This window comes from Xenopus laevis, chromosome 1L, assembly GCF_017654675.1.
Source record: "Xenopus laevis strain J_2021 chromosome 1L, Xenopus_laevis_v10.1, whole genome shotgun sequence".
Taxonomy (NCBI): Eukaryota; Metazoa; Chordata; class Amphibia; order Anura; family Pipidae; genus Xenopus; species Xenopus laevis.
In genome coordinates, this window is record NC_054371.1 from 83,437,944 (window position 1) to 83,456,626 (window position 18,683).

The 18,683-nt window shown below is 36.5% G+C and overlaps 1 protein-coding gene across 1 annotated transcript in view; it reads right to left on the bottom strand.

Annotated features, from left to right (window-relative positions):
* Window positions 1–1,901: 1,901 nt before the first annotated feature.
* mmrn1.L (multimerin 1 L homeolog) overlaps window positions 1,902–18,683 on the bottom strand; it is a 51,240-nt gene continuing 34,458 nt past the window's right edge. The window contains exons 4-8 of the mRNA XM_018252209.2: window positions 12,558–12,659; window positions 11,139–11,315; window positions 7,317–9,248; window positions 4,678–4,827; window positions 1,902–3,198 (exon numbers count right to left, since the gene is read on the bottom strand). Of these exons, the coding sequence (XP_018107698.1) occupies window positions 2,777–3,198; window positions 4,678–4,827; window positions 7,317–9,248; window positions 11,139–11,315; window positions 12,558–12,659 (2,783 nt within the window). The 3' untranslated portion in view covers window positions 1,902–2,776. The remainder of the gene's footprint in view (window positions 3,199–4,677; window positions 4,828–7,316; window positions 9,249–11,138; window positions 11,316–12,557; window positions 12,660–18,683) is intronic.

The window sequence follows — 18,683 nt, forward strand, 5'->3', positions numbered from 1 at the left end:
TGAGTGTTTCTCTGCTGTACTATATAAATGTCTGCAATCACATATATTGGGATCAGCGACTGTGGTCAGACACTGCCAGACAGAAAATGTGATAACGATATTCTAACGGCTCTGCAGACAGTGATGAAAAAGGATTTCTTTTGTCTGGATTGAGGCAACACCTGTCTTTAGTATTTATAAACAACTGGCTCAGTAAAAGTTGTGAATAAAGATGTCATTTTTTGCCTTCAGGGTACAAGAGATGAGAAACATATTAGGTCTAAAGATGGGAAAAATGATTACACACTTTCAGTCAAACCCTGAAAACCTTCTTTTCTGTTTTAACTTGGGTTATTTGTGGCATTTGATGAAGGACTATTATATTACAGCAGTGATGCAGAGAGGGAAATCAAACTTAACCTGCCATTGTTCTCCAGACCATGCTGGGAAATGAAACAAAAAAAAGAAGGCAGAAAGAAGCCAGCCATACTTCTTGCCTTCTACAACTAGCAGGCAGTCAATATATGAATTTGTTTGGTTAACCAGATACATTAAGCAGTGATCTGAGAAGCAACTGCAAGCTTGTAAATAATCCCTTCCTGTTTTGTGGATACAGGAAAAATAGCATTTGTCCATTCAAAGTGCATATAGAACGGCAATGAATTAGTCAATGTTTTTTAACATTAAAAAAAAGTCATGCCGCTTGCACGTGGCTAAATTATACTGGCTGAAAATACACTAAACCGAAATGTGAAACATTTTTCAGTAAAATTCAATCACTAGCAATAAAATCCATTTTCATTTTAAAGTTACTCAATATATTGGTGGGATTTCATCTTTACTTAACTTCATGGTTTTATTAAATAGAGGGCGATCTTAGAAATACATTCACTGCAGGAGACTCTATTTCCAGTTGTATAAAATGGAATAAATTGCATTTTAAGGGTTTCATTACAGAAGCGAATGCTGAGCAGTAATTATGTTGTAATTAGCTGTACAGTGTTCTGCAATAGAATCATAAACATCCCAGATGAGAAGGAGATCTGTGCTACTAGATTATTAACGGGGTTAGCTCTTGCTATGTGTGGAAAATACTTTGCTTTGTATTAAGAAAAGATGTCACATGGGTAAAGGATTTTTTTTTTCTTGGAATGGTAATACCATAAAAAAGACTTTTAATGCCATTGTACAAAGATACATTTACTGCATTTGTGTGATCATCTCCTTAATAAGTGTTACCAGCCAGGTGGATTTAACAACATTTGTGCCTACCCTTCACAGCTTTATAGTGTGCCCTTTGACTTTTTAGCTAATTGCAATTAAATCCCAGTCCTACAGATGAGAATGCTTCTATTCAAACTCAAGCACCCAATCATCTCAAAATATTTTTGTCTCCGCATCAGGATTTTGTATTTTTGTGTTTTTGCTGCTCTAAAGTCGGTTGCATAGGAATAAAATGGATGATAATTTTTATTAATTTCAACCAAATTCACAAAGTGCAATTCTATAAGAGGTGCTCTCAATTTGGCAGTAATCATCTGTCATTTATGGCATCAGCAGATATTCCTATGTGCAGTCGAATCAAATGATCAGATCCCCTATAAGGTCCGTGAAATGGATACAGTGTAAACTATTGCTTTTAATATTCTGTTACATGTATTCAATAAATCATTGAATTCAGAGTAATAAATAATAATAAATAATAAAAGAGGAATTCCACCCTTTCCAAAGATGATTTGATAAGCAATTTCAGTGATGGACCCCAGATTGTACTGCTGAGCCAAAATACTGTTCATATACTGCAGAAAGGGGGAGCTCCTTGGCAACAAGCAGGGTCAGAAGCCAATCATAGGGGGAGTTTGTTAAGTATTTATGTTTTATACTTTATTTTTAGATACTTGGAAAATATGACAAGAAAAGCGTAGAAATGAGAAGTTTATTGAAAATACATATTTTTCAAATATATATTACTTATTTTTAGATACATAAATGGAACACACTTGGGTGAATGTAAAAAAAGCTGTTAACTGAAAAAAATATGGACAAAAAATGATTCCTCTATGCAAGATATGTTTCTTTTTCACAAATTCGGTATAGCTTTAGCAACTAAAGATGAGCAAATTATATTGTGTGCACTAGTATGTACAGTGTATATAATAAAATTTCATACTTAAAAAGCCCTTATTTTTGCGAAAACATACTACAATACTACCTATAAGTAAAACTTAAAAATGAGCTATGTGCAATTAAAATTTGCCATGTAATAACTGGAATACGTAGCTTGCAGCCACATTAATCAGAAGGAGTTGAAGGAACCGTAAAAACACCAACAAGGGATAGCTTTCAAGTTGTTAAACTACAATTTCCAAAGACATAGGACAAAGACAACTGTAATATTGCACGCACATACTATATATACTCTCTTTTCTTCATATACCAGTACAGAATATAACTGTGTCCATTATTTAACATTTTGGGCAGAGAACTGCTAGTATTGGTGCATTCAGGCAGCTAACTTGGGAGATGGTATGATTGATTTAATGGGATCTAGCTGGGTCATTTTTCCCAGGCTAATAAAAACTATAAAATAATGTATTCCAACCCCTTCAAAAAACTAAATATACAAATATACATTTTCCTAGCTTTAGTAAATGAGCCTCCCTAGTAAGTTACTTGCCAAAAGGGAAACCCTGTAGACAGTGGCAATAGATCCAAGCATTTTTGTATAGTTTTTTTAGCAGTAAGTTTACATTATAAATTACTGGAATTAAGCTATATAATTAATTAATATATATTTTTAAGTACGGTACAATAAGTAACCACTAAATGTGGTTACAGGAGGATATTGTGCCGGAATGGATCCAGTTGTCAAACGCAGCCACACTTCTTGACCATAGTTCAACTCCAGTAAAGCATCTCCAGTAATCATTCTATCACTATACATGCTGTTGTTAATATTTTCAGACTGAAAGGCAATTTTGTCAATACCATCAACCACTAAATACCCGGATAGCCGAGGGCTGAACGATTCAATAGTGTACTTAAAAATATATACACCAAGATATGGAACATGAAACTTTCCAGTTGAAGGTGCGTATGAAGACCCATAGTTAACATGTAAGTTATTAAATCGGATTGGCCCAGGAGCTGTCATGCCGTAAGTGTGGGTTACAAAGAAAGCAACGATTGGGGCAAACCGGTAAGATCCCTTTGAAAAATCTGTAAAAAAAAATATATATATATATAATACAGTGTCATAGATCTTTATGTGAAGTATTAGGTTAAATTTCATACAGCAAAACCATTTAGATGAAAATAAGAATGAAGTAGAGATGTACAGCATATTAGCTGCAAACATTAAAGAAAAAATGTATGCATAATAATTAATATATGGTCAGTCTATGCACTAGTTACCACTGTAGAAGATGCCAACCACACCATATCCAAAACAAAATTTTATATAGACAGTAAAGGTTCCTGGAGTTGCATGGTTCCTAAAAAATAATTAGTAAAACTCTATATCATCATTCAGATGTGCAAATTATGGAATTGCAGAGGATGCAGGCCCTAACAGGGCACCTAGCGGCAGAATTTTAGTTCGGGGCTCAGTGTAGTGTTCCCTGGGGCACAATTGGACTGTTATGTTGCACCCTTTAGCAATTACATCATGTAGTGCTAAGTAATTACTATTGCTCCCAGGTCCCCTGTTCTTCAGAAAATTGGCTTATGCTCCATTGGTGCTTTCAGAAGGAATCTGTGACCAGTGGAGCAGTGGAAGATGGGTTAAAAGTGCTGTGGCTGCAACACAGATACTCTACCATTGTTCTAAAGACCAAAATGAGTGCTAACAAAAACACTTAACGTGGGGGGGTGCCCTCCAATCTGATAAGTGCATGTATTTTAGTCTCTGCACATTCGTCAGTTGGATTGGAGATGGGGCTAGTGAAGGGGTGAGTGCCTGCAGCAGCACAGGATGTTGGAGCATTGAGGTCTAACATCCCCCTAAATCAGTGGTCCTCAACCTTTTTTTACCTGTTTTACCTGTAAACCACATTCAATTGTAAAAAGAGTTGGGGAGCAACACAAGCATGAAAAAAATGTTCCTAGGTATTAGTGATGGGCGAATTTATTCGCCAGGCGTGAATTTGCGCGATTAGCCGCCAGCGAATAAATTCGCGAAACGCCCGCGAAAATTTGCGGCAAAAATTCGCCGGCGTCAAAAAACATTTTCTCGACGCGTTGGAAAAAACTTTGTTTCGCGAATTTTTTGCCGTTTCGCGAATTTCGCATGAAATTCAAGAATTCAAGAACGGCGCAAATTCGCCCATCACTACTAGGCATGCCAAAAAAGGGCTGTGATTGGCTATTTATTTGGTAGTCCCTATGAGGACTGGCAGTCCAAAGGAGGCTAAGTTTGGTAGAATGAGTAAAGATTCTGACATTTTTTGACTCTGGAACAAGTGATTTCAGTGTGGAAAACAAATCATTAAATATAGTAACCATCATTGCCTCTCAAGCAACAATAAATCAGCCCCTATGATTTACTTAATGAGGAATAGATGGAGGCATGAATAAAAGTGCCTTAGAGGAATTCAAAACCACTAATGTTATCCCAGTTATCAGTTGCAGTAAAGGAAGTTACATGCACACCCAATTTTCAATATAAATATTTAGTATATATCTAAAGACAATACTTACCAGGAGGATGAGCATTTTCATCTGACATCTTGAGACTGCAGTTGAGACCCCCAAATGGATGACGACAAGCACACACATATGTTTTTCTGTCATTTATACATGTTCCACCATTGTAGCATGGAGAACTACTGCAACTGGAATATTCACCTGCTACAAAAGATACATATCATATCCAATTATATACAGCAACTAGGCTGCAAGCCACAGAAAAAAAGTGCAATATATAGTACAATAATTTACATTTACATGAGGTCTTGCATCCATGTCAGTAAAATCATTTAGTAAAAATATTAACAGAAACAAGTTCATCTTGTCCTGGGGACATGAACTGAATACTGTAAGGGATATAACATGTGTCAGTTTTATTGCCAATACATGTAGAGACAATGAAAAATCATGCTACCTGCTACGGGCTGCTACCCATTGACAAGAATAGGAACCATGACAGGTCAATGTGCCTGGATGATAAACAGATGGGAAAGCATTTTCAGGCAAAATTGACCTTGTCAGTGTGATCCATAGCACTGCTATTCTTATTAATGATTAAACGTGCTATGTATTACTGCAGTTAAAGGAGGTCTGTCACTCAGTTTTTAAAATCACAATTGGTTTCTTTTCAAAAATGTGCAGTACTTTGTAAACTAAATTGAATTCATGATCTATATTTTCTAGTAAGTTTTTTTCTCGAAGCTTAGGATCTTTTCTGTCTCCTCTATTCAAATTGTATAAGGGTGGTCTGAAAAATACTCTTTTCCTACATCTCTCTCTTGTTTGTAGATTTGTTAATCACATCCATTTTAGGACTAGATTTATCAAAGAGTGACGTTAGAGATCTCTACAGTCCGCAGAGTGAAATAACGCCTCTCTCCTTTCATTTCTATGCCATTTTTAAAGGCGTATTTATCAAAGGGTGATAGTGAAAGTTCACCATTTGATAAATGCATCTTTAAAAATCCCATAGAAATGAATGGAGAGAAGCAGTATTTCACTCTGCGGACTGTGGAGATCTCTAACGTCACTCTTTGATAAATCTACCCCATAGGGTGGAGCTTCCAAAAGTCTTTGAAAACTACAGCTCCCACCCTCCACTGTCACTTTGTCATTGCTGAACTGCAGCCAGCATTCTTTTGCATAAGAACTAGTTAAGCAGGTTAAAATGATAAGTCCGTTGGTATGTCCATCCCTTACAGTCTGATGGTCCAATTTCCAGGCAACAGGTCAGGGAAGGGAGCAAATGTGCCAAGGGCAAACTGCATCAGATGCAATAACTCATGGATAGCAGGGCTACCTGCCAATAGCAAAGTGGGTATACATTTTACACCAACTGTGGAAGAACGATGTGTTTTATTAGCAACCCTTTTAACTGAGGAACTTTACGGGCAATTTCAGCACGAGCCGACGTGCTGCCCAAAAACTCAGGCGTCAAGTCGGATGCGATGGAAATAAGGTAAGCAACAGGAATGCCGGATGGTGTTGCAGAGTTCGTCCGACGTCAGATGCAGACGAAACATGCGGATTCTGCATCCGACAGTCGTGTCACATTGGATGAACGCTGCGACTTCATCTGACATTTCCATCTTTAACCTTATTTCCGGCGATCCAACTTGACACCTGCGTTTTTGTGCAGCACGTTGGATTGCACCAAAATCGCCCGTGGAGTTCCTCCCTAAAATAAATTTACTCATCATTCATTAACATTTTCTGGCTGATTCCATTTAGTTCAATAGTATAACAGTTTAGCTGGCCAAATGGTTCACGTGGGGGTGACATATGAATTTGTAATCACATTCAAAATGGTTTAGTATGGAAATGCTGGTGTGTCTTGTTAACTAAAGGTTGCCTAAACTTTGAGCAATTATTTTATAGTAGATGAAATTGCAGCTTGTTTATTATTAGAAGGAACACTAGAGTGGTCATGATGCCCTACTGAGCACTGTGCACCCAGCCTTCCAGTTTAGAAATTTGGCCTTATAACTATTAAAGGAGAAGGAAAGCTCCAAGACAGTTTATTGCCAACATATTAGCTGCAATAGTGCAAGCTAGAATGCTATCTTTATTCTGCAGAATGCTTTACCATACCTGAGTAAACAGCTCTAGACACTCTCTTTTTGTTTAGGATAACAGCTGCCATATAACCTTGGTGTGACATCACTTCCTGACTGAGTCTATCCCTGCTCACTTACAGCTCTGAGCTCAGATTACAGCAGGGATGGGAGGAGGGAGGGGGAGAGATGCAAACTGAGCATGCTCAAGCCCTAGCCCTGGAGGTTTCAGCTGAAAACAGGATGTCTGATACAGAAGCCCATATGTACACACTAGAAGGAAAGAAATGTGGTGTTTCTTTTGACAGAGGACTCAGAGCAACATTACTTTGAGGGTTTACTGGTGTATTTATATAGACCTTTCTGATAAAGCTTAATTAATTTTAGCCTTTCCTTCTCCTTTAATTATTAAAAGGAAATTATACCCATGAAATCCAACAAAAGGTCAGGGCAACAGTGAACCAATCAGAAACTGTTTAATTTTTATAGTCAGGAAAATGTGTTCCAATTTAGCATCCCTATAGGAAAGAATAAGAATTTAGATACAGGGTGATTAACAATTTAAAATAATTTAAATAATCCATATTTCTGTCTTACCTTGATCGGTGATGTCAGAGTTTCTTTGGCTGCGGCCCATAGTGGAAGAAGTGCCATTTGCAGCTGTCTTTTTTGGTGGCACTGTCTTTTTCCCAGGTACTACTTTTATCTGCTTCATGGTTTTATCTACATATGAGGTTACGTTTGTTAAAATATTTTCAGTTCTCACATCAAGTAAAGACTTTATTAATTCCTCGAAGCCTCTCTGAAGGTTTGTAATGTTTGGTTGAGCTGTTTTAATTAGCTGAGGAACACTTTCATTTACCTCTTTAATATTTTTAAATGCATTCTGACACAAGTTTTGTGCCTCGTACACTGTTTTGTTCATCAATGGGAAGTTTGCTGATAGTCTTATTATTTTAAACTCAAGCGTTTTAATTCTAGAAGAGAGTTCTTGCAGTCCCTTGTCTTTAACAGGAACATCTTCCTTTCTCAACTTCGGTTTAGTGGTTGGATTAACTAGGATTGTATGTACTTGAGATTCTACACTCATTAGTCGTGATTGGCAGTTTTTAAAATCTGAATCCCAATGTTGTAACTTTTCTTCCACTTTAGTGAGAGTCAGCTGATTCAATTCTAAAGTGGACGTAATCTGATTAACCTTTTGAGAGAGATTGAAGAAAGAAGATGGTGAACCATTTTCAATGTCATTAGTTGGATTTCCATATAATTTTAAGCCAGGTTTATTGCTTTTTTCGTCAATTAAACCTTGTAGGGTTTCATTTATCTGTGTGATCATTGGAATGATATAAAACAGTTTCTCCAGTTTTTCATTGGTATCATTGTTGAGTTTGAATTCATTTTCTTCGCATAGGCTGTCAGACTTCAGCATGTAGTTATCTTGGATAGAATCAACGGCATTGTTTATGATATCCATGGTTTTATTAAAGCCGTCTTCCGCTTCCAGAAGACATTCATTAAGCCTTTTATCAAAAAGATGCTCACGACTTTTAGCATCAGCTTGAAGTATTTCTTGCCCTTTAAGGAGTTCCTCGACTTTAATGCTTAGATTCTCCAGACCTGTGGCAAAGTTCTCGATGTGCCTTTTAATATTTCCCACATCACGTTGTTGTTCCAGTTCAGATGCCGTGCTAAAAGGAGCCCCCTTCTCGATGAGTGGCTGGAGAATTTCCATATCATAACATAAATCGCTTATTTGCTCCTTCATTTTGTCTATGTTGTCATCCAAAAGAAGGACAACATCAGATACTGTTTTGTTTAAAGTGAACATATTCTTTTCTGTTCCTTTTATTTGTTTCTGAAAATCTTCTTTACATGATGTAAATCTGTCTTTGCAAGCTTTTTCAACTGATAGCTTCTGAAATTCCAAAGTAATGAAAAGGTTATTGATTTTACTGTCTTGAGCATTGATATCATTGTACAATTGCAGCATCATTATATTCTGCATCTTCATCCTACTTTGCAGAGGAAGCAGGTACTCAGTAATATTATCATCTACAGAAGCATTTACTGCAGAATCCATTTGTCCACCAGGGTTGTTATCAGACAGTAATTGTCCATGGATTTCCTTCATTTTGGACAGAGTGCTATTGAGAGTTTCAAAGTAGATACTGTTTCTTGATCTCTCCTGCTTTAGTTCTGTTTCTAAAGCATTATACCTGTCTTCCATTTCCTTGGAAGAAGTGTTACAAACAACAGCAATATTTTTCAAGTGTTCCACTTGGTTTGTGAGTTTTAATATATCATCCATTGTTGCTTTATTTTCCTGTTCAAGGGTACATTTATGGCTGGAGGCTATTACTGTGCTGTTCAGAACTTTTACTGTCTCTTTGGTTTTTTCAAGTTCAATAGATATCCCAGACATGCTTTTATAGAGCTGGGCTATACTTTCTTGCATGTCCGTCTGAAATTCAGAAAGCTGTTCTTTAACAATCTCTTTAATTAATTCTGTTATAGTTTTTGAATTCAATTCTGAAATGAAAGCAGAATAAACCTATAAAATATAGTATATACGCTAATATTTTGTGCTGTTTATTATTAACAAACAATAAAAAATCATTATTAATATAATATTAAATTAAAGGATACATTGACTGGGACCAGAAAAACTTAAACCATGCATAGGACATTGCTGTGCATCAATTATAGGCAGAGCATTAAAAGGTAATAATAATACCAAGAGTCAAATTAACCGACTCTTTGTGGCCATTGCCCATGTACAGTATGCATGTTTTAATTTACATAAGCTTGAAAGTTGCTTTATTGTTTGTCTGAGTTTTATAAATGGGTATGAGACCTGTTATGCAGAATATTTTGGACCTGGGGTTTTCTGGATAACAGATCTTTCTGTAATTTGTATCTTCATACAATAAGTCTACTACAAAATCAAAACTAAATAAACCCAATAAGCTGTTTTTTGCTTCCAATGAGGATTAATTACATCTTAGTTTGGATAATATTCAAGGTACTGTTCTATTATTACAGAGAAAAGGGAAATCATTTTAAAAATCTGGATTATTTGGATAAAATAGAGTCTATTCATTTATCTTTATACTAGATTTAATTTCACAGAAAAAGAATACTGGGGTAGGAGTTATAAGAATTTGTAAAGAGACTTGTTTTTGTTTAGGCACTCAATATATATAACCACGCTATATGGATAGTAGTGAACTTGGCAATTTTTTTCCTATACCCAAAGCCCCCCCGCCACAGGGGTCACAAACTAAATCTCGGGTCACCATCTCTGTGAAAAAAAAAATCCCAAAGCTTTGCCTGTGCCATGGGTAACCCACTGGGCTTCAGTTCCCTATCAGGTCGACCTAGCACTGGCACATTCTTTTACACAATTAATCCCTTTTAACCATGATGTAATTGACTCCACTTCATTCCAGTGGTTTTACAACATTTTTTGCATAAACTTTTACACCAAATGCAAAAAGCAAAATCCTGCAAGTGCGTTTACCACTAGTCACCATTATAAGGTGAGGTGGGCCATAATATATTCTTGCTTGGGGGCCTGGGTGAGTCACCATGTGCCACTGTAATTAGAAACTTATACTTTTTTTTACTTCTATGAAATCATTTTTCCAGTAAAAAGTTTTATTTCATAAACAGCATTTTCGGGTGTGCCAATGTTGTCAGTGGGTGGGATTATGATGTGTTGATCACCAATTGGCTGATAGCTGCCCCATTCACTTTAAATCCCTGTCTGGTTTCCTATTTTGGCTGTTTTCACCCGGGCAGCCCATCTGAAAAACCAGGCTGTCTGGGTGAAAACCAGACAGGTTGCATCCTTACATAGAGAAATATCAGAACACTTCTCTTCCCTTCTTATTGTAAATCTCTCTGACTTTTCTTGAGTGTCACAGAAACCAACCAGCAGTAATATTGGCAGTTAATAAAAACTTAATCGATCTGAATCGATCTGAAACTGAAAAAAAAAATCATGCAAATTGCAAAAGTGCTTTGAAAATCACAATTTTTTTTTTTTTAAGGGTTTCCTATCCTTTAATATACAAAAATGAAAAATTGTTTACACAGAGGAAAAAAAAGTTTACCTTGTTTATATTTTGCCACCATTCCCTTGCTGCTATGGTATGCCAATCACTAAATATATGTTACACTGATTAGTGGATTTTATAATTTTCACACTATAACTAGTAAACTGTGCAGCAAACGTGTGTAAGACATATTTCTTTTGCATGCAAGTCATTTTCTTGAATGTTGCTGCTGTGTTATCTATGCTTTTTCCTAGCCCGCTAGAAATCTGATAGTGACATGACTAAAACAGAATGTTGTATAACTGTAGACTTGATATAATGAAATCACAGATAGAGGCTTCTGTTTATTGGGCATTTTTACCTTTGAGGAATGACTGGATGCCTTTCCCTTTATAATCTTCATTGATTTTTTCCTCTAGAGAGTACAGCGCGCTGTGCACATTACTCATGTTTGTGGATATGTTCTCCACTTGTCTCTTTAGTTGAGTCAGCTTCATTTCTTGGCTGTAGATCTGATCGTTCAGCTTTTGGTGCACGGCTTTATTTTCGGGAAAAAGTAAAAAAGGACGTTATGATGAAAACAGTTACTTTTAGCAGAATCAAATCAATATTTTTATACCAGCTACTAGGTTATTAAGTAATGAACATAGCTGTTTCTAAAGAGTTCGGCTATTTCCTATAGTGTATATAAGTTATCTGGATTTTACTGCCCTCTATAACTTGCTAAGTGAGCTGGGTTATTCCCGCCCCTGTGAATTTGCCAGGCCACAGGACTAATTTATTAACACTGGGTAGAGTTGCCCAAGTGATGAAATCTATAACCAATCAATGATTCAGCTTCATTATTCCACCTGCACTACACATATATTGTACTGATATGGCTGTAAGAACATTTAATGCAAATATTTTTATGTATTCAGTAATGTTATTACCACTATAACCACCAGTATAGGTCCCTGTTTTTTTCAATGTTGCTCCTATTAGATTTCCATTCTGTGCCTAAATCCGCAGCTCTTTGTGCTCACTAAACTGAGTGCAAATGATGGTGCTGGTAAGCAAGATGTAGGCAACCCCTAGTGGGGGCAAGGCACAGGAGAGTCCTGTTCTCATCAGCTACATAAGACAGGAGTTGAGTACAGGGCTGACTTGTGCCCAACAGCCCTGAATTCTCCTCCCTTGCTCCAGATATGTAATCTAGTGCAAGGTACAGTGTAGCTATTGGCCTAAACAGAGCTGCTTAGAGCTTTATGGCGTGTGCAAGCCATATATGATTATCTATAGGCGTCTACCATACACAGGGCATTTCTCTTTCAAGATAAGTGGCTCTGTGTGGGACACACATTGTAATTGGCATGGTTGTCCTCCATAGTTTTAAAAAGTCCATGTATCATAACTTTTATGGGATATGGCCCATGCAGTGTTTATATGCCTCTTCATGATGCAGTAAATATAAAGCATGTATCTGTCTGAGATCTCTTCCTATCCTTCTATTTAAAGGGAAGCACTGTGTATGATATATTGTCTATAATTCACACAAAGAATGAAATGGGAGTGCATATTTAAACAACTTCATGTACAAAATGTCTTAATATCCTTCATAATGGGTAAGTGCGGAGGATCTTTTGTATTTGTCTGTATACATTTTGAGGTCAAACCCACATGGCACCCACACCTAATGGTTTGAAATTGTTTAAAGGTGAACACAATTCAAAACAAGCACAGCTACTTTCTGGAATGCTGGCTATTGGATAGCTAGATATTATTATAATTAATTACTTACCTATATCATCAGTCGGTAATCTTTTGTCTTGTACATCAACTGAGTTGCCAGCAAGACTACTTTCTGCTTGGCTGCGATGTATTTGTGGTTGGATTCGTTGGGCTACAGAAAAAATAGACATGTGTTAGACATTGCAATGATTTATGTATAGATAGAACTCAAAAGGCATATTAGTTAGGTGCTGGCCAATGTATTTTGAAACATTATACCAATGTTTTGTGCGGCTGAAAGTTTGGGGGTTCAGCAGATAGTTACTAAGGGAAGTGCAGAATGCTTTGAAGCACCATATGTACTGACAGGTACAGTAACTAAGGGGTAAATCTTCCACGTGCATTTCCAGTAAATGGGCAGTTTACACCAATGTTCCATATTTAGCCTATAATTTTGACTCTTTTCCCACCAGCATATCCAATTCCGTTGTAATGCTGGGTAGGAAATGAAAAGTAAAAATCATATTGAACAAAAAAAATGTTAAAGGGGTGAATAACCTTAACTTTTAGTATGTTATGGAATTGCTAATTCTAAACAACTTTTTAAATGGCCTCGGTTTTTCCTTTTTTTTCGTTTTTTTAATTATTTGCCTTCTTCAGACTCTTTCCAGCATTCAAATGGAGGTCACTGACCACATGTAAAAAAAACAAATGCTCTGTAACTTATATCTCACAAATGCTCTGTAACTTATATCTCAACAAATACTCTGTAACTTATATCTCAACAAATGCTCTGTAACGTATATCGCTCACCAGGTTGCTGAAATTGCAATCTGAAGAGCTGCTTAATAAAAAGTTAAATAACTCAAAAACCATAAATAATAACAAATTAAAACCAATTGCAAATTGTCTTAGAATATCACACTTTAATTTAAATGTGAACAAACACACATACCACTGCAAAGGTGAACCACATAACCCCCACCCCTGAATAGAGCTACTTGCTACAATTGTTTGGAGATACAATAGAGTTATTAAAGGAGAAAACTGGCAAGGGATGGAAGGAATTGCAAGTGAAGGCTGAGAATGGAGCAACTAAAAAAATGTGGTTATTCTAATAAAATATACAGTATGCATTCCTAACATGAGAATTACAGAGATTATGAAAGCAGAATGGATTGGTAAAGGGAAAGGATAAACAAAGGCATAACATAGAAAGTGTTTTGAGTTGTTGAGTGGAGAAGGGAGTGATAGTAGATAAAAAAGAATATAAATTGGGCAGTGCATTGGGACTGACAGGGGAATGAGAGAGGCAATGAAGAGTGGAAGACAATGTCAGAAAAAGAATGAAAGTGATAGGAGAAAAGAAGTTGAAAAGAGAAGATAAAGGTAGGGAAGATAAACCAAACAAGGTGAGAGAAATAAGGGTGTTGTAGATAGGATTAATCAGAGAAGAGCAGAACAGCAGCAGTAAAAGGGAAGGGGTATGAAACGCAGCCTAATTGTGCCATGAAAATTAATAATTTTACCCCTAAATGTTGCAAATCAAAGGGGTTTCTTAACAAAAGGAAGTTTGACAACCTCTGGTATAAACAATATGAAAATACTTTCCCCAATCTTCTGTGGTTTTATAGTTAATTGTGAATGTGTGGGACTATCTTTTTATTTCCTAAATGGAGTAAAGTACCAGTAAACCCATATCCTGCAATTGGATAATTAGCCACAGATAAGCTCACTAATGTTTAACTCACTTGTATAGTGGGTTTTATATATATATATATATATATATATATATATATATATATATATATATATATATATATATATATATATATATATATATATATATATATGCAGGTGACTAGAGAAACATGCTCAATATCAATTAATAAAAAGCAAAAATCCATACTTCAAAAAGTGTAAGCACATCTACCAATCAGCTGTATATAAACTGCCATTCTCTACCATGGTGCAGTGATATTCTGTGCTTGTGATGGAAAGGGAATATTTTTATATCAGACAAAAGATCTGGCACTGTCAGAAAGTCAGAACTGCATGTACATTGGTCAGAACTCAGAGAACTGAAGTACAAAGGGTAATTATAGAGTGTTTGGTTTATGCCAAATAATGGATACATGTTGCAGATTCCTGTGAAATGAAAATGTTTCCCCCCACATCCATGAACATCTCAGTAAATTGTCTGGAAAAATGTTATGTACTGTATATGGTATTTCTCCCATCGGCTTATAATGTATTCCCCCTCATATTAATAAATAGAAATCTGAATATACTGTAGCATATATTCCACTGCACTGTTCATAACATTAATATATTTGCCAGTTACTGTTTCTTTGATTGCATGGAACATGTTTGACACATAATGCAGCAACATACTGAAGGGCTGATGAACTTGCTGCTGAGATTCTAGAGCGAGCACTGCAATATAAAACAATACTGGCATATTGCCAGCGCTATTAACATCTTGCTGAGCAAGATTTGCTCACCAAGGTTTGAAAAAAAGACTCAAGCATTTGCTTCCCAGCATTCCTAAAAGTTCATCTTACAGGGCAGCAATGAAAGATAGTTCTATCATATATGTGATACCTGTCTAATCCCTTGCTCTGCTGAGAAAAACTTGATTTTTACAACATAAAAGATCACCAGAATATTGAGGTTTTCATCTCCCAATCTGTTCACATAGACCCTAGCCTACTAGGGAGCTCTTTTATCATTTCAGTTCTATATTTGCCATCTATATTTATTTTGTAGTATTATACCTGGCATGGTAAGGGATATAGCAGCTGTTAGGTCAACTTGGCTTGCATCTTGTTAGAATCTTTTAGTATCTCTATATTGACTAGGGGGCATTCTTTAGATGTTCCATTGGGAGTTCCGCTTTGAACATATAGTTAACCATAACAACAAGTTAGAGTTTTATTTTCATTATTCTATTTGCAGCAGACTGATCAAAAATAATTGATTATTGGCAGCTAGGGGTTACTGCATAAGGGCAAATATGCCAGACTTAATTTTTATCAATGCAATTAGGGTGGTGCATTATGATGTACCATTTGTGAATAAATATGATCAATAGAAAATATGTACGCACAAGTGATGGCAAATACACCTACACCTGAATGATAGATAGGACTAAAGCTCTTACAACAGGAAGTTTCGTTTAAGAACTCTGAAAATAGATCTGTACACCAGGCAGTGTACCAGGGGCATAACTACAGAGGAAGCAGACCCTGTGGCTGCAGGGGGCCCAGGGGGTATAGGGGGCCTCACAAGGCCCAAATAAACAGCAATTTAAACATATATTTGTAAAACAGGACAGCATACTGCTAATAAGCCATAGTGCTAGGGAGTGCCCCCAAACTTCCTTTATCATTTGCAGTGTTGGACTGGAACACCAGGGGCCCACCCAAAAATCTTAGACCAGGGGCCCACCAAAAGACCTTCGATCAGGGGCCCACTCTCAGTACTATTATTCTTCCTTTCCTCACGCAACCTCTATTCTCCTAGTCTCTTTTCTTTACATACTATAATCTATTATTCAATCTATTTAGTCTCTTTGTTCTCATAGAAATAGGTAATGGCCATGAAATATGCCAAATGTTTTGAAGCAGGAGGGCCCACTAACACGTGGGCCCACCAGGAGTTTTCCTGGTATCCCTGTGAGCCAGTCCGACACTGATCATTTGTATTTTTGCAGACTGATTCTACGGGAAGTCAGGACAAACATCCAAACCCATTCCTTTAATAGTGGTCTTCTGCCTTTTAAATTGTGTGTTGGTCTTGGAAATCTATCCATACATAATGCATCTGCCCAGTATCAATGAAAATGTTTTACCTATTAATGTGACTAAAATGCACTGACCAGGCTGTAAGCACAGGGTTTGTGAATAATGGGTGTGTCACATTCTTTACTATAGGAACCCCAGAGTCTGCTTGGGCAATTTTGGGCAATTATTTCCTGAAACAGGAGAAACTTTGCCAGCACCCATTGTCACAGATACTCTTTAGGGGCCCAAGAAATTCAAGCTATGGGATGACAAAGAACCTGAACACTTAAGACATAGATCTAAATGTCTGGTACAGGATTGTGGTCAAGGTCAGGCAAGAGTTCAGGGAAGGCATCAAAAAGGCAAAGTCAAAAAACAAAACAAAAAACAGATCAATACAATAACAAGGTGTTACAATACCAGCGATGAAGCATCCTGACAACACAGTGCTTGTATTGTGACGTCAAGATACAAGGAGTTCACAAATAACAAAGGGCCAGGGTGCCAGCAGATAGGAATTTGCATTGGTTTCTTGGTGTGTCTGACTGGGTAAATGCCTATGCTTCACCTATGCGATGGCATCTATATCATAATAGACACTTGCACAACAGGGCTAGGTTTGGCCTGTATTCAAGAAGCAGCTGAAATTCTGGGAAACAATTCTTGTTAGTAAATTAGGCCCTGTACATCTGTTTCTTAACAACTGTTATTTCTTTTATAAGGACTTTTAATAACAAGGACCTTATGTGTACACGGAAATACTTTGTAAATTAAGCAATATTCAGCAATATTGAAATATCATCTACAACTGCAACCACAGTTGATGTCACCCAAAAATAGGCCCAGTCTTTGCAAGTACTGACATTGTTCATTAAAGGTACTTGCTCCTGTACATGCTTCCTGTACTTATGGGTATTTGTGCCAAAAGAAAATACGCCTGCCAAGTCAGTCCCAATAAATTATGTGCAAGTGTACCGATTACCTACTGACAGAGGGGAGCTCTGGACCTGACGGTGGCAGTAATTTCATAGTTCCTACCATGAACTGTGTCAATAGGCATGGCATAGTTACTCCTAAAGAATCACAGGCAGAAATCATTTTGACAGGGCAATATCAAGTACTACTAATTGTTAGTGTAATTGTATAGAAGTCGTCAGAACACTCACATGGTTGGACACATCAGACTCAATTGCATTAAATGCTGGAATTAAGTGCTGGAATTATGTGGGAAACACAAGCTGAATTTTGTCCAAAATTCCACACTGCAAGTGTGGACAAAAATGAGCCTGATAGTGCTAATGAACACTGCATTATCAGCACATATGACTCAACACATAACAATTTATTTACAGTACAATACTTGGTTAAATCAATATAAGAAATGAGGTCTCAAAGTACTGACTAACCAAGTATTGGAAGAGGTCCAGGCGCACCACCCTGAACCTTCAGCTAAGGGAGCGGATCAAAACCGTATTGTAGTAGAGCAGGCACTCTAAGAATAGTCTTCCAAACAGAAGTGTAAAAAGGTTGTAATTTATTTGGAACACATGGAAGTAGCCTTATGTGTTGCATATATCACAAACACTTAATCATAGGCTTGGTTAAATCAATGATCCAGTTTTAAACTAGAGGGACATCTGGTGGTCAAATTGATGAAAAATAAAGAAATACCTAGTTTAATTTATTCTCTGGACAAAGAGATTTCTGGTTCCCCAAGGATGCCTTTTTTTTGTTTTATTAATAGAGACTATATAGTAATCGATTCTGAATTGCCAAGTGAAATAGTTCAATTACAAACCAAATTTACATATAGGAAAGATTAATTTATGTTTCATTTTCCTGAATGTAACAGGAAAGCTATCTTATTTCTTTTACATTTTAATAAGGAACCCTATCTCTAATGATTAAATGCACTAGCAAGCTGGCTAATAGTATTTCTAGCTCTTCTTCATTTATTTATACAGACTCTGATACCATATGTTATATATCAAGGGCAATCTGACTTTCCCAGCAAACAGTAACAGTAGCCGGTCCAAAACTGTCAGTCTTAACAGGTGTTCACTTTTACTTTAACATCTCACATATCATTAAGGAAGCAATCACTTGCTTTACTATAATTCAATAATTGTTCCTAAAAAATGAGTCCTGGAAACATAATATTGAATTATTTTCATGAATATTAATAATTACGGCTAAATTACTGTGCTCTTCTCTATTAAAATGAGATGTGATATATCATTATTACTAGAAAATGAACTTCCTTATTTCATTTATCGGGCATATGGGTGCTTTCCTTAATCTGAAATTTCTACAGGAAAAATGCAGATACAAATGTATTTAGACACAAAAACATTGCACATTTATATGATGTTATATACAAAAACATAAATTTATGTATGAATATTAATAGT